General features: G+C 42.9%; 1 protein-coding gene across 6 annotated transcripts in view; it reads left to right on the plus strand.

The window, feature by feature from the left end:
* The window catches only part of LOC140731902 (protein phosphatase PTC7 homolog), a 137352-nt gene that overhangs the window by 60192 nt on the left and 51448 nt on the right, over positions 1-25712 (plus strand). For all 6 annotated transcript variants that reach the window (XR_012099934.1, XR_012099933.1, XR_012099935.1 and 3 more), the window contains one exon: positions 25243-25366. Coding sequence is in view for 3 of the 6 variants with exons in the window: in XM_073053866.1 (XP_072909967.1) it covers positions 25243-25366 (124 nt within the window). In the remaining 3 variants the exon portion in view is untranslated. The remainder of the gene's footprint in view (positions 1-25242; positions 25367-25712) is intronic.

Raw genomic sequence — 25712 nt, forward strand, 5'->3', positions numbered from 1 at the left:
ATTGCAAAAATGAAAAGGAATGACCAGCTTTGAGAGCCTTGTATCTGGTTGCCATCGGGTCTCCAAATGTAAAACTAATTATACCATCTCAGTTGTTCATGCTTATGCTCTTTAGTTTTTTTTTCCACGGGGCCTTGGTCCATTTTGGTGCTTAACCTCTTTGATAAATTTCTTGCTAACTATTTTTCTCTTTCAACAGATGTTGCCTGATCTATATGTCTTTGTTTCATTTGGATTTCTATCATCATTAGTGTTCTGCATCTCGCAGTTTCACTGTTTTCCTCCTCTCATTTAGACATACTCCAGGCCAGCTGTGATTAATAAGCAAGCCTTCAGCACCCTTTCTCAGCCAGCACAGTGCTGAGTCATTCAGTCCCTTCTGTTCTCCACGCAATCACTGACATTCCCCTAGTTCTCTCAGTTTTATATGGAGCTGTATAGCACAATAACCACCTTGAACGGGGATAGAGGATTAGAGGAGCAGATAGGAGATTATTTTGATGTGAAAGAGATTGTATGGTGCCTCCCAGGTGCCAGGGTCAGTGATGTCTCCGATTGGATCTACAGCATTCCAAAGGGGAGAATGAGCAGCTTGAAGTCGTGGTTCATATTGGTACCGACGGTAGTAAAAGCGAGGAGGTCCTGAAGAGAGAATATAAGGAGTTAGATAGAAGGCTAAAAAGTAGGACCTCCAGGGTAGTAATCTCTGGACTGTTTGTGGCATGCGCTAGCGAGGGTAAGAGTAGGATGATTTGGCAGATGAATGTGTGGCTGAGGAATTGGTGTAGTTGCCACGGTTTCAGATTTCAGATGTACGAAAAGGATGGGTTTCACCTGAACCCAAGGGGGACCAATATCCTTGAGGGCAGGTTTGCTAGAGCTGTTGGGGAGGGTTTAAACTAATTTGGCAAGGGAATGGAAACCAGAGTGATAGGGCTGAGGATGGGGAGTTGGTATACAACTAGATACAGCGTGTAGTGAGACTATGAGGTAGGACAAGTGGATGATGGGGCAAAATTGCAATCTGGGATGAGTTGAAGTGTAACATGCGAGTAAATTGAAAATGGTGATGAATACAGGACTGAAGGTGTTCATTTGAATGCCAGATTAAGGTAGGTAGTCTTGCAGTGCAGTTAGAAATTGGCAGGTATAACATTGTGGGGATTTAACTTGTGGCTGAAAGATCACAGTTAAGTCACCTGGACCAGATGGACTACATCCCAGAGTCTTGAGAGAGGTTGCTGAAGAAATAATGGATGCATTGGTCATGATCTTTCAATAAAAGAATAGAAGATTGCAAATGTCATTACACTCTTTAAGAAGGGAGGAAGGCAAAATAAAGGAAATTATAGGCCAGTTAGCTTAACCTGGATTGGGAAAGTGTTGTAGTCTATTATTAAGGATGAGGTTTTGAAGTACTCAGAGATTAATAATAAAATAAGTCAAAGTCAGCATGGTTTCTGTAAAGCGAAACCTTGGAATTCTGGGTCCAGTGGTACAAATAGTTCTATGATGGAGTCTTCCTTGGTTGTAATAGATGACCATGACTTGCTCTGCCCTCGCTCTCCACTAGGTGTTGTAGAACCATATTCACTGTTGATCTTGCCAGCCCATTTCACTGGAGCTGACTTCACAAGCCAGGACAGGCACGTCCCATCTCACTGGGGTATGCGGCCTGTCAGCTACACTCACCTAGTTTAACCCGCCTGAAGCGGTAGCTGTTGATGCAAGCAGCTACCTCGAGCCACAGGTGAGAGCCATGTGTCTGGTATGACCCAAAGGTGAGTGAAATGTCCCAGAACGGACACAAAAAGCCCCTTCACCAGAGGTGCTACACTCCCTGGACACTCCATAGCAAAAATTAGTGGAAGAATTAGAGGATCGGAAGTTATTAAAACCAGTAGAAGGCAACTAAAATGCTATAAGGAGAGAAAAGATTAAATAACAATGTAAACTTGCCAATAATATAAAAGAAGAGGGCAATTTTAAAAAATTTGTATAAAGAGCAAAAGAGTGTGAGAGTACTTTAGAAATAACCAATGGTTACCCATAGCCTCTATTTTTCTAAGCTCCATGTACATATTCAGGAGTCTCTTAAAGGACCCCATCATATCAGCATCCACCACCATCGCTGGCAGCTCATTTCATGCACTCACGAGTCTCTGCATTTTAAAAAAAACTTTCCCCGGACATCTCCTCTGTATGTACTTCCAAGCATCTTAAAACTGTGCCCTCTCATGTTAGCCGTTGCAGCCCTGGAAAAAAGCCTCTGACTATCCACACGATCAAAGCCTCTCATTATCTTACACCTTGATCAGGTCACCCCTGATCCTTCGCTGCTCCAAGGAGAAAAGGACAAGTTCACTCAACTTATTCTCATAAGGCATGCTCCCCAATCTAGGCAAGATCTTTGTAAATCTCCTATGTACCCTTTCTATAGTTTCCACATCCTTCCTGTCATAATGTGACCAGAACTGAGCACAGTACTCCAAGTCGGGTCTGACCACGGTCCTATGGCTGTAACATTACCTCGTGGCTCTTAAACTCAATCCCACAGTTGATGAAGGCAATGCACCATATGCCTTCTTAACTACAAAGTCAATTTGCGCAGCAGCTTTGAGTGTCTTATGGACACGGACCCCAAGATCCCTCTGATTCTCCACGCTGTCAAGAGTCTTATCATTAATACTACATTCTCCCATCATATTTGACCTACCAAAATGGACCACCTCACACTTATCTGGGTTGAACTACATCTGCCACTTCTCAGCCCAGTTTTGCATTCTGTCAATGTCCCGCTGTAACCTCTGACAGCCCTCCACACGATCCATAACACCCCCAACCTTTGTGTCATCAGCAAATTTACTAACCTATCCCTCCACTGTCTCATCCAGGTAACTTATAAAAATCACGAAGAGCAGGGGTCCCATAACAGAGCCCTGAGGCACACCACTGGTCACCGACCTCCATACAGAATATGACCCATCTACAACCACTCTTTGCCTTCTGTGGGTAAGCCAGTTCTGGATCCACAAAGCAATGTCCCCTTGGATCTCATGCCTCCTTACTTTCTCAATAAGCCTCTCCAAATGTTCATAAACCTTGCCTCTCAGGATCTTCTCCATGAACTTCCCAACCACAGAAATAAGACTCACTGGACTATAATTTCCTGAGCTATCTGTACTCCCTTTCTTGAATATGGGAACAAAATCTGCAACCCTGTAATTCTCTGGAACCTCTCCCATCCCTATTGATAATGCAGAGATCATTGCCAGAAGCTCAGGAATCTCCTCCCTCACCTTCCACAGTAGCTTGGGGTACATCTCACTAGGTCCTGGAGACTTATCCAACTTGATGCTTTCCAAAAGCTCCAGCACATCCTCTTTCTTAATGTCTATATGCTCAAGCTTTTCAATCCACTGCAAGTCATCCCTACAACCCTGTTATTATTATACTTTCCCGAGTTTGTCTCCCTATCTCCTCTATGTCCCTGTTACTATTGGGTGGTCTATAAAAAGCACCCTTTATTAACCCCTTCCTGTTTCTAACTTCCACCCATACAGACTCAGTAGATAATCCCTCCATGACTTCCTTTTCTGCAGCCTTGACACTGTCTCTGATCAACAGTGCCATGCCCCCACCTCTTTTGTCTCCCTCTCTGTCCTTTCTGAAACATCTAAAGCCTGGCACTCTTAAGTAACCATTCCTGCCCCTGAGCCATCCAAGTCTCTGTAATGGCCACAACATCACAGCTCCAAGTACTGATCCATGCCCTAAGCTCAACTGCTTTGTTCATGATGCTTCTTGGATTAAAATAGACACATCTCAAACCTTCGGTCAGAGTTCATCCCTTCTCTACCACCTGCCTATCCTCCGACTGTGCAGTTTGTGAAGAGTTGGTGTTGGATCTTTACCAAGAAAAAATGGTATTGGAGAATGTCCAGAGGAGGTCCACAAGAATGATTCTGGGAATGAAAGGGTTAACTTCTGAAGAGCATTTGATATTTGTGGGCCTGTTCTCTGTGGAGTTTAGAAGAACGAGATGGAGGCTCATTGAAACCTATCGAAGTTATACAATGGAATTGCAGGGTGAATTCTAGAAACATAGAAATACAGTCCCTTCAGCCCCCAAAGTTGTGCTGAACAGGTCCCTACCTTAGAAATTACTAGGGTTACCCATAGCCCTCTATTTTTTCTAAGCTCCATGTACCTATCCAAAAGAGGGTAGTGCAGTGGATGTGATCTACATGGATTTTAGTAAGGCATTTGACAAGGTTCCACACGGTAGGCTTATTCAGAAAGTCAGAAGGCATGGGATCCAGGGAAGTTTGGCCAGGTGGATTCAGAATTGGCTTGCCTGCAGAAGGCAGAGGGTCGTGGTGGAGGGAGTACATTCAGATTGGAGGGTTTTGACTAGTGGTGTCCCACAAGGATCTGTTCTGGGACCTCTACTTTTTGTGATTTTTATTAACGACCTGGATATGGGGGTAGAAGGGTGGGTTGGCAAGTTTGCAGACGACACAAAGGTTGGTGGTGTTGTAGATAGTGTAGAGGATTGTCAAAGATTACCAAGAGACATTGATAGGATGCAGAAGTGGGCTGAGAAGTGGCAGATGGAGTTCAACCTGGAGAAGTGTGAGGTGGTACACTTTGGAAGGACAAACTCCAAGGCAGAGTACAAAGTAAATGGCAGGATTCTTGGTAGTGTGGAGGAGCAGAGGGATCTGGGGGGGTACATGTCCACAGATCCCTGAAAGTTGCCTCACAGGTAGATAGGGTAGTTAAGAAAGCTTATGGGGTGTTAGCTTTCATAAGTAGAGGGATAGAGTTTAAGAGACGCGATATAATGATGCAGCTCTATAAAACTCTAGTTAGGCCACACTTGGAGTACTGTGTCCAGTTCTGGTCGCCTCACTATAGGAAGGATGTGGAAGCACTGGAAAGGGTACAGAGGAGATTTACCAGGATGCTGCCTGGTGTAGAGAGTATGGATTATTATCAGAGATTAAGGGAGCTAGGGCTTTGCTCTGGAGAGAAGAAGGATGAGAGGAGACATGATAGAGGTATACAAGATATTAAGAGGAATAGATAGAGTGGACAGCCAGCGCCTCTTCCCCAGGGCACCACTGCTCCGTACAAGAGGACATGGCTTTAAGGTAAGGGGAGGGAAGTTCAAAGGGGATATTAGAGGAAGGTTTTAAACTCAGAGAGTGGTTGGTGTGTGGAATGCACTGCCCTGAGTCAGTGGTGGAGGCAGATACACTAGTGAAGTTTAAGAGACTGTTAGACAGGTATATGGAGGAATTTAAGGTGGGGGGTTATATGGGAGGCAGGGTTTGAGGGTCAGCACAACATTGTGGGCTGAAGGGCCTGTAATGTGCTGTACTGTTCTATGTTCTATGTATCCGTCTCCACCACTGTTGCCAGCAGCCAATTCCATGCACTCACCACTCTCTGACATCTCCTCTGTACCTACTCCCAAGCACCTTAATAAACCTGTGCCCTCTTGTGGCAGCCATTTCAGCCCTGCGAAAAAGCCTCTGACTATCCACACGATCAATGCCTCTCATCATCTTATACACCTCTATCAGGTCACCTCTCATCCTCCGTCGCTCCAAGGAGAAAAGGCCGAGTTCACTCAACCTGTTTTCATAAGGCATGCTCCCCAATCCAGGCAACATCCTTGAAAATCTCCTGTGCACCCTTTCTATGGTTTCCACATCCTTCCTACAGTGAGGCGACCATAAGTGAGCACAGTACTCCACGTTGGGCTGACCGGTGTCCTATATAGCTGCAACATTACCTCTCAGCTCCTAAATTCAATTCCATGATTGATGAAGGCCAATACACCGTATGCCTTCTTAACCCCAGAGTCAACCTGCGCAGCTGCTTTGAGCATCCTATGGACCCCATGATCTATTATGGGAGGCAGGGTTTAAGGGTCGGCACAGCATTATGGGCCGAATGGCCTGTACTGTGCTGTATTCTATGTTCTATCCCTCTGATCCTCCACGCTGCAAAGAATCTTACCATTAATACTATATTCTGCCATCATATTTGACCCACCAAAATGAACACTTCACACTCATCTGGGATGAACTCCATCTGCCACTTCTCAGCCCAGTTCTGCATCCTATCAATGTCCTGCTGCAATCTTTGACAGCTCTCTACACTATCCACAACACCCTCAACCTTTGTGTCATCAGCAAACTTACTAACCCATCCCTCTACTTCCTCATCCAGGTCATTTATAAAAATCATGAAGAGTAGGGGTCCCAGAACAGATCCCTGAGGCACACTACTGGTCACCGACCTCCATGCAGAATATGACCCATCTACAACCACTCTGTTCCTTCTGTGGGTAAACCAGTTCTGGTTCCATAAAGCAATGTCCTCTTGGATCCATATAACCATACAACAATTACAGCACTGAAACAGGCCATCCTGGCCCTTCTAGTTCGTGCCAAACGCTTACTCTCACCTGGTCCCACCGACCTGCACTCAGCCCATAACCCTCCATTCCTTTCCTGTCCATATAGTTATCCAATTTTACTTTAAATGACAATATTGAACCTGCCTCTACCACTTCTACTGGAAGCTCGTTCCACACAGCTACCACTCTCTGAGTAAAGAGGTTTCCCCTCGTGTTACCCCTAAACTTTTGCCCCCTAACTCTCAACTCATGTCCTCTTGTTTGAATCTCCCCTACTCTCAATGGAAAAAGCCTATCCACGTCAACTGTCTATCCCCCTCATAATTTTAAATACCTCTATCAAGTCCCCCCTCAACCTTCTACGCTCCAAAGAATAAAGACCTAACTTGTTCAAGCGTTCTCTGTAACTTAGGTGCTGAAACCCAGGTAACATTCCAGTAAATCTCCTCTATACTCTCTCTATTTTGTTGACATCTTTCCTATAACTCGGTGACCAGAACTATACACAATACTCCAAATTTGGCCTTACCAATGCCTTGTACAATATTAACATTACATCCCAACTCCTATACTCAATGCTCTGATTTATAAAGGCCAGCATACTAAAAGCTTTCTTCACCACCCTATTCACATGAGATTCCACCTTCAGGGAGCTATGCACCATTATTCCTAGATCACTCTGTTCTACTGCATTCTTCAATGCCCTACCATTTACCATGTATGTCCTATTTAGATTATTCCTACCAAAATATGGCACCTCACACGTATCAGCATTAAACTCCATCTGCCATCTTTCAGCCCACTCTTCTAACTGGCCTAAATCTCTCTGCAAACTTTGAAAATCTACTTCATTATCCACAGCGCCACCTATCTTAGTATCATCTGCATACTTAGTAATCCAATTTACCACCCCATCATCCAGATCATTAATGTATATGACAAACAACATTGGACCCAGTACAGATCCCTGAGGCACACCACTAGTCACCGGCCTCCAACCTGACAAACAGTTGTCCACCACTACTCTCTGGCATCTCCCATCCAGCCACTGTTGAATCCATTTTACTACTTCAATATAAATACCTAATGATTGAACTCTCCTAACTAATCTTCTGTGCGGAACCTTGTCAAAGGCCTTACTGAAGTCCATATAGACAACATCCACTGCTTTACCCTTGTCAACTTTCCTAGTAACCTCTTCAAAAAATTCAATAAGATTTGTCAAACATGACCTTCCCCACACAAATCCATGTTGACTGTTCCTAATCAGACCAGATAATCCAGATAATTATATATATCATCTCTAAGAATACTTTCCATTAATTTACCCACAAATGACGTCAAACTTACAGGCCTATAATTGCTAGGTTTACTCTTAGAACTCTTTTTAAACAATGGAACCACATGAGCAATACGCCAATCCTCCGGCACCATCCCTGTTTCTAATGACATTTGAAATATTTCTGTGAGAGCCCTTGCTATTTCTACACTAGCCTCCCTCAAAGTCCTAGGGAATATCCTGTCAGAACCTGGGGATTTATCCACTTTTATATTCCTTAAAAGTGCCAGTACTTCCTCCTCTTTAATCGTCATAGTTTCCATAACTTCCCTACTTGTTTCCCTTACCTTACACAATTCAATATCCTTCTCCTTAGTGAATACCGAAGAAAAGAAATTGTTCAAAATCTCCCCCTATCTCTTTTGACTCCATACATAGCTGTCCACTCTGATTCTCTAAGGGACCAATTTTATCCCTCACTATCCTTTTGCTATTAATATAGCTGTAGAAACCCTTTGGATTTACTTTCACCTTACTTGCCAAAGCAACCTCATATCTTTTAGCTTTTCTAATTTCTTTCTTAAGATTCTTTTCACATTCTTTATATTCCATGAGCACCTCATTTACTCCATGCTGCCTATATTTATTATAGATCTCTCTCTTTTTCTGAACCAAGTTTCTTATATCCCTTGAAAACCATGGCTCTCACAAACTTTTAACCTTTCCTTTCAACCTAACAGGAACGTAAAGATTCTGTACCCTCAAAATTTCTCCTTTAAATGACCTCCATTTCTCTATTACATCCTTCCCATAAAACAAATGGTCCCAATCCACTCCTTCTATATCCTTTCACATCTTCTCAAGGTTAGCCTTTCTCCAATTAAAAATCTCAACCCTGGGTCCAGTCCTATCCTTCTCCATAATTATATTGAAACTAATGGCATTGTGATCACTGGACCCGAAGTGCTCCCCAACACATACCTCCGTCACCTGACCTATCTCATTCCCTAACAGGAGATCCAACACTGCCCCTTCTCTAGTTGGTACCTCTATGTATTGCTGCAAAAAACTATCCTGCACACATTTTACAAACTCCAAACCATCCATCCCTTTTACAGTGTGGGCTTTCCAGTCTATGTGTGGAAAATTAAAATCTCCCACAATCACAACCCTGTGCTTACTACAAATATCTGCTATCTCCTTACAAATTTGTTCCTCCAATTCTCGCTCCCGATTGGGTGGTCTATAATACACCCCTATAAGTGTTACTACACCTTTCCCATTCCCTAATTCCACCCAAATAGGCTCCCTAGACAAGCCCTCTAATCTATCCTGCCAGAGTACCACTGTAATATTTTCTCTGACAAGCAATGCAACACCTCCCCCTCTTCTCCCTCCGATTCTATCACACCTGAAGCAACGAAATCCAGGAATATTTAGTTGCCAATCACACCTCTCCTGTAACCATGTTTCACTAATAGCTACAACATCATATTTCCAGGTATCAGTCCATGCTCTAAGCTCATCCACCTTTCTTACATTAAAATAAATGCATTGAAGAAATTCTCCACCTCTTCCTCTCTGTTTATCTCTAGCGGTGCAAACAACTTTACTATGTTCTTTCTCTTCCTTCTCCCATACATCTGTTCCTACACTGTGGTTCCCCTCCCCTCTTGTATCTAATTTAACTCTACTGGAGCCTCTCCATTAAACCTACTTGCAAGAATATTTGTCCCCCTCCAGTTCAGATGTAAACTGTCCTGCCGGAACAGGTCCCACCTTCCCTGGAAAACTGCCCAATTATGTATAAATCTGAAGTCTTCCCTCCTGCACCATGTCTTCAACCACATGTTGATCTGCGTTATCTTACTATTTCTAAACCCACCTGCAAGTGGCACTGGTTGGAATCCTGAGATTGCTATCCTGGAGGTCCTGTCCTTTAATTTCGCGCCTAACTCCCGAAACTCACCTTTCAGGACCTCCTCACTTTTCCTACCCACGTCATTGATCCCTACACGGACCACGACATCCAGCTGCTCACCCTCCCTCTTGAGAATACTGAGATCTCGATCCAAGATATCACGGACCCTGGCACCAGGGAGGCAACAGACCATCCGAGATTCTTGATCTCTTCCACAGAACCTCCTAACTGTCCCCTTAACTATCGAACCCCCTTTCACTACTGCTCTCCTCTTTTCCCTCCTGCCCTTCTGAGCTGAGGATCCAGTCTCGGTGCCAGAGACGCAACCACTGCAACTTGTCCCTTGTAGATCATCCCCACCAACAGTATCCAAAACGGTATACTTATTGTTGATGGGAATGGCCACGGGTGCTGTGCTCATTCTGTCTAATCCCCTTCCCTCTCCTGACAGTCACCCAGCTACCTGTCTCCTGACTCTTAGGGGTGACTATCTCCCTGTAACTCCTGTTTATTTCTGCCTCTGCTTCCCGAATGATTCGAAGTTCATCCAGTTCCAGTTCCCTAACACGGTTTGTCTGGATGCACCTTTTGCAGGTGTAGTCATCAGGGACAATTCCATGCCTCCTTACTTTCTCAATAAGCCTTGCATGGGGTACCTTATCAAATGCCTTGCTGAAATCCATATACACTACATCTGCTGCTTTTCCTTCATCAATGTGTTCGTCACATCCTCAAAAAATTCTATCAGGCTCGTAAGGCACGACCTGCCCTTTACAAAGCCAGGCTGACAATTCTTAATCATATTATACTTCTCCAAATCGTCATAAATCTTGCCTCTCAGGATATTCTTCATCAGCTTACCAACTACTGAAGTAAGACTCATTGGTCTATAATTTCCTGGGCTCTGTCTACTCCCTTTCTTGAATAAAGGAACAACATCCACAACCCTCCAATCCTCCGGAACCTCTCCCGTCCCCATTGATGATGCAAAGATCATCTCCAGAGGCTCAGCAATCTCCTCCCTCGCCTCCCACATTATCCTGTGGTACATCTCATCCAGTCCCTGTGACTTATCCAACTTGATTCTTTCCAAAATCTCCAGCACATCCTCTTTTTTAATATCTACATGCGCAAGCTTTTTAGTCCGCTGTAAGTCATCACTACAATCACCAAGATCCTTTTCCATAGTGAATACTGAAGTAAAGTATTTATTAAGTGCCTTTGCTATTTCCAGTGGTTCCATACACACTTTCCCATTGTCACACTTGATAAGTCCTATTCTTTCACATCTTATCCTCTTGCTCTTCATATACTTGTAGAATGCCTTGGGGTTTTCCCTAAACCCACCCACCAAGGTCTTCTCGTGGCCTCTTCTGGCTCTCCTAATTTCCTTCTTAAGCTCCTTCCTGTTAGCCTTATAATCTTCCAGATTTCTAAGATTACCTAGCTTTCTGAACCTTTCGTAGGCTTTTCTTTTCTTCTTGACTAGATTTACTGCAGCCTTTGTACACCACGGTTCCTGTACCCTACCATAACTTCCCTGTCTCATTGGAACATACCCATGAAGAACTCCATACAAATATCCCTGGAACATTTGCCACATTTCTTCTGTATCTTTCCCTGAGAACATCTGTTCCCAATTTTAGCTTCCAAGTTGGAAGCCTCATAATTCTCCTTACTCCAATTAAATGCTTTTCTAATTTGTGTGTTCCTATGTATAGAAACATAGAGACATTGAAAATAGGTGCAGGAGTAGGCCATTTGGCCCTTCGAGCCTGCACTGCCATTCAGTATGATCATGGCTGATCATCCAACTCAGAACCCTGTACCTGCTTTCTCTCCATACCCCCGATCCCTTTAGCCACAAGGTCCATATCTAACTTATCACCAATGCTATTGTAAAGGAGATAGAATTATGACCACTATCTCCAAACTGCTCTCCCACTGAGAGATCTGACACCTGACCAGGTTCATTTCCCAATACCAAATCAAGTCCAGCCTCTCCTCTTGTAGGCTTATCTACATAGTGTGTCAAGAAACCTTCCTGAACACACCTAAAGAAACTCCACCGCATCTGAACCCTTCGCTCTAGGGAGATGCCAATCAATATTTGGGAAATTAAAATCTCCCACCATGACAACTCTGTTATTATTACATCTTTCCAGGATCTGCTTCCCTATCTGCTCCTCGATATCCCTGTTAATAATTCTATCATATTATGATCACTACCTCCTAAGGGTTCTTTTACCTTAATCTCTCTGATCAAATCTGGTTCATTATTCACCACCCTATTCCAGAATTCCCTTTTCACCAGTGGGTTCAACCGTTAGTTGCTCTAAAAAGCCATCTGATAGGCAGTCTACATGATTTTCCCAATCTACCTACATATTGAAATTCCCCATGACTATTGTAACATTGTCCTTTTTAATATGCCTTTTATATCTTGCATCATGGCTACTGTTCGGAGGCCTATATATAACTTCCATCAGAGCCTTTTTATCCTTGGAGGTTTTAACTCTGCTTGCAAGGATTCTATGACAGACAGACAGACAGACGTACTTTATTGATCCCGAGGGAAATTGGGTTTTGTTACAGTCGCACCAACCAAGAATAGTGTAGAAATATAGCAATGTAAAAGCATAAATAATTAAATAATAATAAGTAAATTATTCCAAGTGGAAATAAGTCCAGGAGCAGCCTGTTGGCTCAGGGTGTCTGACACTCTGAGGGAGGAGTTGTAAAGTTTGATGGCCACAGGCAGGAATGACTTCCTATGACGCTCAGTGTTGCATCTGGGTGGAATGAGTCTCTGGCTGAACGTACTCCTTTGCCTAACCAGTACATTATTGAGTGTATTATTCTACCCTCATATAGCACACAGTTGGTTCTCCTCACCATGTCGTACAGGTGAGAAACTGTCTACAAAAATAGTTAAATTGGGTGTTTCGTTTTCATTTGTATCTTTATTCTGGCTATTGTTTTATCTGATTTTTCCCCCCCCACCTCCTGCCTTTTGTTTTAAATCTAATTTGTTTCGCGATGCAGTCCTTCAAGCCATGGTGCCAGCAACCTACTGATTTAACCTTAGCCTAATCATGGGAGAATTTACACTGACCTGCTCAGCTGCTCACCAGTGAAGTATGTCTTTGGGCTATTGGCAGAAAGCAGAGCGCCTGGAGGAAACCACTACGCACTTGGGAAGGAATATTCAAACTTGTTTACAAAGGACACTGGATTTGAAATCTGAATTCTGACGGTCTGAGTTGTAAATAGTGTCACTCTAACCACTATGCTACTGTGGTACCCATGATCCTTTGAATTATTTGTTATCATATCCTGACACCCATGTGATTCTCCAGTACATACATGAAGATTATCTGTGAGGAAGGGAGAAACTTTATTGCCCTTTACAAACTAGATCTCGACTCTGTAGTATCAATATTGACTGATCAAATCATTTGAATTCGCCCATCCAGATGCAGCTTGATGTGTCCTTTAAGGTGGCAAGGAAATTAAAACTGAACAACTGTTTGGACCAGCCCAATATTTAAATTGAATATTTATTTTGTAATTTACATGACAAATGCTATGATTGCATCAAAGCTGTTTTCATAACAAACTCACACTCAAATCAGTTTGTCAGAGGTCTTGAGGAAAATGTTTATGTTTTGTAAAAAGAAAGCAGTCTTGTTTGCAAAAACAGCTTTTAGGATTGCTCCCCAAATATTACAATCTTTGTAATATGTGTTCGACAAAGTATATTATGGGAGGTTAATCGAGAAGATTAGGATGAATAGGGTTTGTGGCGAATTGGTTGTTTGGATTCAGGACTGGCTTGCACATAGAAGACAGAGGGTGGTGGTGAAAAGGACGTATTTGAGCTGGAGGTCTATAATTAATGGTGTTTCTCAAGGTTCTGTGCCGGGACCTCTGCTGTTTGTGATGTATATAAATGACTTGGGTGAAAATGTAGAAGAGTTGGTTAGTAAGTTTGTGGATGATACCAAGATTGGTGGAGCTGTGGACAGTGTAGAAGACTGGTAAAGATTACAGCGCAATATAGATCAGTTGCAGATAAGGGCAGAGAAATGGTAGATGGAGTTTAACCCAGATAATGTAGGTGTTGCACCTTGGTAGGGCAAATGCAAGGAGACAGTACACTGTGAAGCGCAAAACCCTTAGCAGTGTTGCTAAGCAGAGAGATCTTGGAGTCCAAGTTTATAGCCCCATGAAAGTAGCTATACATGTCGATAGGGTGGTTAAGAAGGGTCATGGAATGCTTGCTTTTACTAGTCGAGGCATTGAGTTCAAAAGTCAAGAGGTTATGTTGCAACTTTATAAAACTCTGGTTAGGTCACTTCTGGAGAATTGCATAATTTCTGGTTGCTCCACTATAGGAAGGCTGTTGAGGTTTTGGAGAGGGTGCAGAAGAGGTTTACTAGGTTGCTCTAATCACAAACAAGAGAAAATCTACAGATAAACAACACACACAAAATGCTGGAGGAACTCAGGTCAGGCAGAAAACCTGCAGATGCTGGAAATCCAAGCAACACTCACAAAATGCTCAGACAGACCTGCTGAGTTTGTCCAGCATTTTGAGTGTGTTCTTAGGTTGTGCCTACTTTGGATGGCATAATGCTATCATGAGAGGCTGGACAAACTTGGGTTGTTTTCTTTGGAGCAGTGGTGGCTGAAAGGTGATCTTATTAAGGTCATATAATCTTATATAAGATTATGAGAGGCATAGAGTAGACAGGGATTATCTATTTCCCAGGGTTGAAGTTCTAATACCAGATGGCATGTATTGAAGGTGAGAGAGGGGGTAGGTTTAAAGAAGACGTGAATGATAAATCTTTTACTCAGAGAGTAGTGGATGCCTGGACTGTGCTGCTCTGTATGGTGGTAGAGGCAAATACATTAGAAACTTTTAAGAAATGTTTAGATAGGCACATGAACATGAAGAAGATGGAGTGATATGGACATTGTGTAGATAGGAGGGATTAGTTTTAGTTTACTTTTTATTTGGTTTGGCACAACATTGTGGGCTGAAGGGTCTGTTCCTGTGCTGTACTTTTATGTTCTATGTAATCTTCCAAAATACCAGTTTTAAATTTCCACCAATGAGTAATTTCTCCAAATGCCAATTTCCCTCTGAAATGTGGGCATCTCATATCCGGAATAGAAACGTACAGATTTCCATCACCTTTACTTGGATTTCACACGGCCAGTGTGGAATCTAGGTGTCTCAAAATTAATTTCATAGAAAACAATTAAAGAAACAAAAACTAAAAACACAGGTAAGAAAGAAGAACACATGCTTGTACTTTTCTTCATTCAGAACCTTTGCAAGTAACTGCAAAATTTTAAATAAACAATTTCCACCATTTGCCAAAGAAGAAAGGAAAAGCTGGTTGGGTGTACTAATGCATTCACACAACCTGTTAAAAAGGCACAACATCTTTAAAGATAAGAACTCTTGGAAATTCACTTCACAGGTTAGTGAAATGTTTCAGTTGGTCACCATCTTTTCCTCTGAAGCATAAGATTAATTCAAAATTCCTCCCAATATGGATTAAACAAACACAAAACAACCTTTGCACTCACTCATACTCTCTGCCTCACTGAAGGTAACTTGTTGTCACACCATACATATTTGAAGCATACAGCTATTCACACTTTAAACCAATTCAGAAAATAGTTTAAACAGTTAAAAATCAGTGTGCCATTGTAGCATAGAGGCTAGTTCAACACTATTACAGCTTGGGGTGTTGGTATTCAGAGTTCAATTTCAATACTGTCTGTAAGAACTGTGAATGTGTGGGTTTTGTCTGGGTGCTCTAGTTTTCTCCCACAGTCCAAAGTCACAGGTTGGTAGGTTAATTGGTCATTGTATATCGTTCCAATTTTAAGTTAAGTGTTAAATAGGTGGGTTGCAGGGTGGTGCAACTTGTTGGACTGGAAGGGCTTATTTCGCGTTGTATTGTTAAATAAATAAACAAACAAAAATGGCTTAGTCTTGGAGCTAGATGGTACCAAAGTATTAAGTACAATCAGACATAATTGAGACAAAATGTTATTTTAAAACTGTAAAACAACAAGATGTTAGAAGAGCAAACATGAGGAAATCTGCAGATGCTGGAAAATCAAACAACACACACCAAATGCTGGTGGAACACAGCAGGCCAGGCAGCATCTATAAGGAGAAGCACTGTCGATGTTTCGGGCCGAGACCTGAGGTCCTGACGAAGGGTCTTGGCCCGAAACGTCGACAGTGCTTCTGCTTATAGATGCTGCCTGGCCTGCTGTGTTCCACCAGCATTTTGAAAATGTTAGAAGTCATTCATTATGCACAAGTAAACATTTAACGAGTTTAAAGCATTCCGTCCCCACATCAACCAAAGTTCCAACATCTTCTGACTTTTCTGTAACTCCAGTCTCTGATCTATGTTAGGATTCGGACTGAATGTTTGTTGTACAATTCCGGTCATCATGATCCACGTTACCAGAGCTGAAACAGCAGATTTGAGCACTGTACTGGGATGTTTGCCCCCACAACAGTTTTCCTTATAGGGTGATGGTGCACTCCGGTGCCATCTATCTTCTCTTCTGCAGTCTCTCAGCTGGCTTCTGCCCTGACTTGTATTTCTCCACATAATGCCCTGTGTAATTTCCTGAAGGGGACACGTTTTAGCTGCCTCCAAAGTATTCCTAAAGTTGAGATCTAAATACTGCACTACCATCTCTAATGCCCTATTCATTTTCTTCAGTATCCATGCCTCAGTTTGTGTTGGATTACTGCGATCAAAAAGTTGTAACATCTTTCTAGATCCATCAGTGCTATCAGATACTAATGCTCTTAACCATTTATGTGAGCGATTTTGTTCTAAATGATTTCAATCTAAGGTTGATCCATATGCCCTTTGAAACACTTTCCATAGATAGATTGCAAATGTAGTGGGGTGTTCTCTCCTCTGGTACCATTTGCTTACCTCCTTTGGGTCTTCTTTGTTACTAATCTTCTGAATCAATATCAAATTCTTTACCTCCTTATTTTTTACATCCAGCATGTCGTTGTACTTCTGGTAAAGTGGAATGTACGTTTGGACACAAACACATTAGAATCAATCTCCTTTTCTCAGCATCAGTGGCTCCCAAAGTGGGCAATATTGTCCCCCTGGGACCGGTGGGAGCTTCTAAGAGGGCAGTGGTGGGCACTCACTAGCAAGAGGTCAGCTTCAACCAACATCAATGGACAGCAGATGAGTAGTTTCAAGTTACAGAACATAGAAAAGTTACAGGCCCTTCGGCCCACAATGTTGTGCCGACCCTCAAACTCTGCCTCCCATATATCCCCTCACCTTAAATTCCTCCATATACCTGTCTAGTAGTCTCTTAAACTTCACTAGTGTATCTGCCTCCACTACTGACTCATGCAGTGCATTCCATGCACCAACCACTCTCTGAGTGAAAAACCTTCCTCTAATATCCCCCTTGAACTTCCCTCCCCTTACCTTAAAGCCATGTCCTCTTGTACTGAGCAGTGGTGCCCTGGGGAAGAGGCGCTGGCTGTCCACTCTGTCTATTCCTCTTAATATCTTGTACACCTCTATCATGTCTCCTCTCATCCTCCTCCTCTCCAGAGTAAAGCCCTAGCTCCCTTAATCTCTGATCATAATGCATACTCTCTAAACCAGGCAGCATCCTGGTAAATCTCCTCTGTACCCTTTCCAATGCTTCCACATCCTTCCTAAAGTGAGGCGACCAGAACTGGACACAGTACTCCAAGTGTGGCCTAACTAGAGTTTTATAGAGCTGCTTCATTACATCACGTCTCTTAAACTCTATCCCTCGACTTATGAAAGCTGACACCCCATAAGCTTTCTTAACTACCCTATCTACCTGTGAGGCAACTTTCAGGGATCTGTGGACATGTACCCCCCAGATCCCTCTGCTCCTCCACACTACCAAGTATCCTGCCATTTACTTTGTACTCTGCCTTGGAGTTTGTCCTTCCAAAGTGTACCACCTCATACTTCTCCGGGTTGAACTCCATCTGCCACTGCTCAGCCCACTTCTGCATCCTATCAATGTCTCTCTGCAATCTTTGACAATCCTCTACACTATCTACAACACCACCAACCTTTGTGTCGTCTGCAAACTTGCCAACCCACCCTTCTACCCAACATCCAGGTCGTTAATAAAAGTCACGAAAAGTAGGGGTCCCAGAACAGATCCTTGTGGGACACCACTAGTCACAACCCTCCAATCTGAATGTACTCCCTCCACCATGACCCTCTACCTTCTGCAGGCAAGCCAATTCTGAATCCACCTGGCCAAACTTCCCTGGATCCTATGCCTTCTGACTTTCTGAATAAGCCTACCGTGTGGAACCTTGTCAAATGCCTTACTAAAATCCATGTAGATCACATCCACTACACTACTCTCATCTATATGCCTGGTCACCTCCTGAAGGAACACTTATCAGGCTTGATAGACACGATCTGCCCTTCACAAAGCCATGCTGACTGTCCCTGATCAGACCATGATTCTGTAAATGCCCATAGATCCTACCTTTTAAGAATCTTTTCCAACAGCTTTCCCACCACTGAAGTAAGGCTCACTGGTCTATAATTACCCGGACTACTACCTCTTTTGAAGAAGGGGAATACAGTCGCCTCCCTCCAATCTTCCGGTACCATTCCTGTGGACAATGAGGACATAAAGATCCTAGCCAGAGACTCAGCAATCTCTTCCCTCGCCTCGAGGAGCCGCCTGGGGAATATTCCGTCAGGCCCCGGGGACTTATCCGTCCTAATGTATTTTAACAACTCCAACACCTCCTCTCCCTTAATATCAACATGCTCCAGAACATCAACCTCACTCATATTGTCCTCACCGTCATCAAGTTCCCTCTCACTGGTGAATACCGAAGAGAAGTATTCAATGAGGACCTTGCTCACTTCTACAGCCTCCAGGCACATCTTCCCACTTTTATCTCTAATCGGTCCTACCTTCACTCCTGTTATTCTTTTGTTCTTCACATAATTGAAGAATGCCTTGGGGTTTTCCTTTACTCTACTCGCCAAGGCCTTCTCATGCCCCCTTCTTGCTCTTCTCAGCCCCTTCTTAAGCTCCTTTCTTGCTACCCTATATTCCTCAATAGACCCATCTGATCCTTGCTTCCTAAACCTCATGTATGCTGCCTTCTTCCACCTGACTAGATTTTCCCCCTCACTTGTCACCCATGGTTCCTTCACCCTACCATTCTTTATCTTCCTCACCGGGACAAATTTATCCCTAACATCCTGCAAGAGATCCTTGAACATCGACCACATGTCCATAGTACATTTCCCTGCAAAAACATCATCCCAATTCACACCTGCAAGTTCTAGCCTTATAGCCTCATAATTTGCCCTTCCCCAATTAAAAATTTTCCTGTCCTCTCTGATTCTATCTTTTTCCATGATAATGCTAAAGGCCAGGGAGTGGTAATCACTGTCCCCCAAATGCTCACCCACTGACAGATCTGTGACCTGACCCGGTTCGTTACCTAAAACTAGATCTAGTATGGCATTCCCCCTAGTCAGCCTGTCAACATACTGTGACAGGAATCCATCCTGGACACACTTAACAAGCTCTGCTCCATCTAAACCCTTGGAACTAATCAAGTGCCAATCAATATTAGGGAAGTTAAAGTCACCCATGATAACAACCCTGTTATTTTTGCACCTTTCCAAAATCTGCCTCCCAATCTGCTCCTCGGTATCTCTGCTGCTACCGGGGGCCTATAGAATACCCCCAGTAGAGTAACTGCTCCCTTCCTGTTCCTGACTTCCACCCATACTGACTCAAAAGAGGATCCTGCTACATTACCCACCCTTTCTGTAGCTGTAATAGTATCCCTGACTGGTAATGCCACCCCTCCTCCCGTTCTCCCCCTCTCTATCCCTTTTAAAGCACTGAAATGCAGGAATATTAAGAATCCATTCCTGCCCTGGTGACAACCAGGTCTCCGTAATGGCCACTACATCATAATTCCATGTATGTATCCAAGCTCTCAGTTCATCACCTTTGTTCCTGATGCTTCTTGCATTGAAGTACACACACTTAAGCCCTTCGACCTTACTACCTTTACACCCTTTATTCTGCTTCTCTTTCCTCAAAGCCTATCTATATGTTAGATCTGGCTTTACTCCATGCACTTCTTTCACTGCTGTATCGCTCCGGGTCCCATCCCCCTTGCAAATTAGTTTAAACCCTCCCAAACCACGCTAGCAAACCTACCTGCAAGGATATTGCTCCCCCTCGAGTTCAGGTGCAACCCATCCAATCTGTACAGGTCCCACCTTCCCCAGAAGAGATTCCAATGATCCAAAAATCTAAAACCCTGCCCCCTGCACCAACTCCTCAGCCATGCATTCAACTGTCATCTCCTCCAATTCTTACCATCACTATCACGTAGTACTGGCAGCAATCCTGAGAACGCCACCCTTGAGGTCCTGTTCTTCAGCCTTCTGCCTAGTTCCCGAAACTCACACTTCAGGACCTCATCCCTCTTCCTGCCTATGTCGTTGGTACCAACATGTATCACGACTTCTGGTTGCTTTCCCTCTCGTACCAGTATGTCATGCACCCAGTCAGAGACATCCCGGACCCTGGCACCCGGGAGGCAACAAACCATGCGGGTGTCCTCTCTGCATTGCCGAGTTCTGCGGTATAACATCTCCAAAGAACTCACCTGGACTGTACACGCCAGCTGTGTGGCAAAAAAAAGCACAACAGCATCTCTTCCACCTCAGACCACTGAGGAAGTTCAGCATGTGCTTTCAAATCCTCAAGACCTTCTACAGGGGCACCATTGAGAGCATCCTGACTGGCTGTATGACTGCCTAGTATGGGGAATACCCCAACCTTGATCGCTGGGCAATACAGAGAGTGGTATGGACAGCCCAGCGCATCTGTGGATGCGAACTTCCCTCCATTGAGGACATTTATAGCAGCAGGTGTACAGGCAGTCCCCGAGTTACGAATTTACGAACTGAGGAAGGAGAACGCAGTCTGCCATTTTAAGTCGGATTGCGACGCCGTCCGCCATTTTAAGTCGTTGCCGTTGACACTGTGTTGAGTGTTTAACTTTGTATTTGGCTTAAATTGTTCTTAGTAAGATTCACCCTGACCCTGCTCCCCCCTCCCCCCTGTTCTGGTCGGATGGTGGTGCAGTGAGATCAGCGCGGGGCTGGAGAACGGACGTTCGCGAGTTCGATTCAGTGACAGACCGCTCCCGTGCTGGGTTGATGTCGATCCAGTGACTCCCGTACCATCCGTACCAGGTTGATTTCGAGCTCGCAACTTGACCTCATTAAAAAAAACACAGCCACCTCCAGTTTAAATTCCCATGCAGAATATTGTGGAGGATCAAATACCCAAACCCAGCACAGCTCCCACTTGTCCCATTTAACCTGTCTCAGTGCGGTGAGGTTTAGGACTCGGGGAAATCAGTGTGGTGGTCCTTAGGACCCAGCGGACCTCGAGAGCCGGCACAGCTCGGGACCCACCGCCCGCAGTGTTTCTGTTCCATTGACGGGAAGCAATCGTGATTGAAAATAAAAGTGGAAATAATAAAGCATTTGGAAAGAGGTGAAACGTCATTGGAAAAGCGTTATGCTACAGTTGGTCAACAATTGGAACAATTTTAAAGGATAAAGGATAAAGTGAGAATAATGGAGCATGTGAAAGGCCCTGCCCCGCTGAAAGCTACCATTATTACTAAGCAACGCAGTGGTTTAATTATTGGAATACATACATTTCTTAAGTGTTTTATATGCATAGAAAGATAAAATATATACTATATACTAAGACAAATGTTTGACTGACGCAAAATAATACTGGATGTACTTGTTCTGACTTACGTACAAATCCAACTTAAAGACGGACTCAGGAACGGAACTCGTATGTAACCAGGGGACTGCCTGTATAAAGAAGGCCTGGAAGATCGTCAAGGACACCAGTCACCCCAACCATAAACTGTTTCAGCTGCCTCTGGCTGGCAAATAGCACCACAGCATTGAAGCAGAACCCACAGCTTCTTTCTACAAGTCATTAGACATAAATACACATGTCTGTACATTGCAATGGAGTCATAATGCTAATATTTTTACTCCCTCACGTTGTGGAACAGATGTAACATTTAAATAAATATTAAAATATTCTGAGGGATTACAGGTTTAATGTAAGAAATAATTCACTTATAGTAAGTATTTGATTCACAGTACCTCTTGATTGATTATCATGGTCATGTAATCATCTTGGTAACCTGCCATTCTCTTACAGTTTGGTTGAAGCATGTTATTGTTGTTGAAAAGCATTGTGACACTTCTGTATTTGGTGTATAATTAGAAACCTGGACTGAAGAAATCATGTTATTTCCGGGCCTGGCCTGCATTTTCATTACTGTAATATGGTTTGACATGGTACAGGTCCCATAGTTATTACCTCGCGGTTCTGGAACTCGATCCCCTGACCAATTAAGGCAATACACCAAAAGCCTTCTCAACCATCTTATCAACTTGTACGACAACTTTGAGGAACATATTGATGTCCCCCAGGATCCCTCTGTATCTACATACTGCCAAAAATCATGCCCTTAACCCTGTATTCTGTCTTCAAATTCGACTTTCCAAAGTGAATCACTTAAAAAATCTTCTGGGTTGTACTCCATCTACCATATCTCAACCCAGCTCTGAATCTTGTCAATGTCCCATTGTAACCTTCTACAACCCTCTACACTATCCACAGCTCCAACCATATTTATGTCAACTGCAAACTTTCTAACCCACCCTTCAACTTCTTCATACGTCATTTATAAAAATCACAAAGAGCAGGATCCCAGAATGGATCCCTGCTGAACACCACTGGCCAGTAACAACACAAAATGCTGGAGGAACTCAGCAGGCCAGTGGCATCTATGGAAAAACGTAGTCAGTCAGTGTTTCGGGCTGAGACCCTTCTTCAGGACTTCATGTTTGTGATACTATTCTGCAGATTTTCTCGTGTTTACGATACTGTTGGCCATAATCTAAGCAGATTATGCTCCATCTACAATCACCCTCTGCATTCTATGGGCAAGCCAGTTTGAATCCACACAGCCAAGTTTCTCTGGATGATGTGCCTCCTGACTTCTGATTTAAGATGGTGCTACAAGTGACAACCTACTGGTGGTTCCCAAAGCAAGAAATACAACTAAATACTTTATTAATAGCACTTGTTCTGTAAAAAAAAAAATGCTAAGCGATCACTGCAAACAATGGAAAAAATGAGTGAAGATGATGCTGACTTGAGGGTCGAGGCATGTTCGAGGAGAAGTGGTTGGAGTGAGGTCAAGACAGCGTCAGGGTGTGTGAAGTGGAAAAACGTCAGAGCAAAGGAGTTTCAGAGCCCATCTACCTAAACCAAGAGTGTAGTCTGATTGATCTATGCACCAGTCCAATTTGGAAAGGTCAGATACGGGTCAGAACATGGTGGTGGGATCTAGGCTCAGAGTGATAGCCCAGGTCCTAGAGTGAGGAATGACCTGATGTTTGGATGATTTAAATACTGGGCCAGATGGATTGAAAAGGGAGGGTGTTGGGACCAGAGGTGAGGATCAGGTTGGTTCTGTTCGCTGCTCTGCGATGTTTGATCCACTCTTTGTTGTGCTGAGGCTGTGGGCTTGTCCTGGCTGCTCCAGACTTTGTGTCTATATTTATTCTTCACTTTTGTTCTGAACGCTATTGCTTGCATGATTTGTTTTTCTTTCTTTCTGTGTATTGGGTATTGGCCTTTACTTTTAACTGGGTTCTTTTGGGTTTCTTGTTTCTTGGTTGAGACTTATTTCAAGGTTGTATAATGTATTCATACCTTGATAATAAATGTACTTTGAACCTTGAACTTTATGAGCCTACCATGGGGAATCCTTATCTAAAATCCATTACTTTTCGTCTTTCTAAAATCTATTTTCACTGCATCCACTGCTCTACATACATCAATGTACTTTATTACATCTTCAAAAAAATTCAGTCAGGCTCGTGAGGCTCACAAACCATGCTATTGATCCCTACAGTGTCAAACCAATCTTGAATTTTTCGAGGATGTTACCAGGAAAGTTGATGAAGGCAAGACAGTGGATGTTGTCTGAATGGACTTTAGCAAGGCATTTAACAAGGTCTTGTGTGGGAGGTTGGTTAAGAAGGTTCTGTTGCTTAGCATTCAAGATGAAGTAGTAAATTGGATTAAACATTGGATTTGTAGGAAAAGCCAGAGAGTGGTGGTAGAATGTTACCTATCTGTGACTAGTGGAGTGCCACAGGGATCGGTACTGGGTTTATTGTTGTTTGTCATCTATATCAATGACCTGAATGATGTGGTTAATTGGATCAGCAAATTTGTGGATGGCACCAAGACTGAGAGAGTAGTGGACAGCGAGGAAGATTATCAGAGCTTGCAGTGGGATCTGGACCAGCTAGAAAAATAGGCTACAAAATGACAGATGAATTTAATGCCAACAAGTGTAAGGTATTGCAACAGAGAAAATATTTCCATCAGAGAAAATGAAAGGGAAGGTAGTAGAAGAAAGGATACTGAATGGTGCCAGCCAAAAGAGTGTGGTGCAGAGTTTGTTGTTTTTCTGTATGCAGCTGCTGGTTGACCACGTTCCAGAATTTTCTGTTCTTAAATTGTGCAACAGAAGTAATGTTTTGATTTGTCCTATCAAGTCATGTGCTGTGCCTTGGTTTTATAACTTGATTGATGCCATCAAGTTTGTTTTTGTAACCTGGCAGTTTAAATTCATACTGCTCTCTTAAGCCCCATCCTGGAATATCAAACATTCATGAAATGAAAGTAAGGAGCTCAAAGCTCAAGATTTGTGGAAATATGCTAACTTCCAGAAGCATTTTAATTAAATATTTAACTAAACTACTGGAATGCCTTACCATGTCAACAGAACCCATTTAATAAAGCAATTACTATCATCTTTTTCCAGAACTATAGATTAACTTTGCTGCTGATGCCTACCTGCCATGAATTAATAAAACAAAGCCTCAGGGGTAACTAAAGTTGCACTTGTCCGAGCCTTCGTTGGTTGCTTTCCAAGCTATCTATCTGTTTTAGTCTTGTGGTTCTCAGTTGATCTATCCACAAGAAAACTTCAACCTTGCAAGTGACTCTTTCTATGAATGAGTTTTCTTAACATCATTCCAGAATAACCAGAATTCCATCCATTGAGCAGAATCAATCCTATCAAATCCTTTATTTATTGGAAGCTTAGTAAGCTCATCCTTTAATATTCTAAATCAAGGTCAGAATAAACCTCATCTCCATACTAAGCCACACCGACTGCTAACCATAACTATATTCTTCAGATAGGATGTACCAGAATGAATTCTCTAGATGTTGTACAGCCAGAGATAAATTTCCTTCCATTCAGTTACATAGAAAATTAACTGAATGAGAAGTTTAATTCTAATTTTTATTTTTGTAACTGTCCAGTACCTTTTATTGATTTGTGTATCTGGTCTTCAAGCTCACAGCTCCTTGACGATTAATTAATTCTATTTACTTTGTATCCTATAGCCCTGAAACGGCAGAAGATTCCACATTCAATGTAGAAGTGGGTGATATCATTCTTACAGCAACAGATGGGCTTTTTGACAATATGACTGACTACATGATCTTGCAGCAACTAAGACAGCTGAAGGTAATGATGTTAGATGAGTTGGTACCCACCTCATCCATGCAAATCAGTGTCCATTGAGGCTAATCCCATTTGTGTGTGTTTGGCCCATATCTCTATCACAGTCTTATCTATATAACATCTGTTGTTCAAATGTCTTTTAAGTTATACTATTTTAACTGCTTCAACCACTTACTCAGGTATCTCATTTCATAGACTGTGGTAACCTCTTCATAAAGAAGTTGCTATGCCCTGTAGTTTTTTTTTACTCCCTTTCTCTAGAAAAAAGACTCGCCTTATCTATGTCCTTTCTGATTTTATACGCCTCTAATAAGCAAATGTTACTCCTCTCTTTAAGAATGGAGGAAGG

Source organism: Hemitrygon akajei, chromosome 8, assembly GCF_048418815.1.
Source record: "Hemitrygon akajei chromosome 8, sHemAka1.3, whole genome shotgun sequence".
NCBI lineage: Eukaryota > Metazoa > Chordata > Chondrichthyes > Myliobatiformes > Dasyatidae > Hemitrygon > Hemitrygon akajei.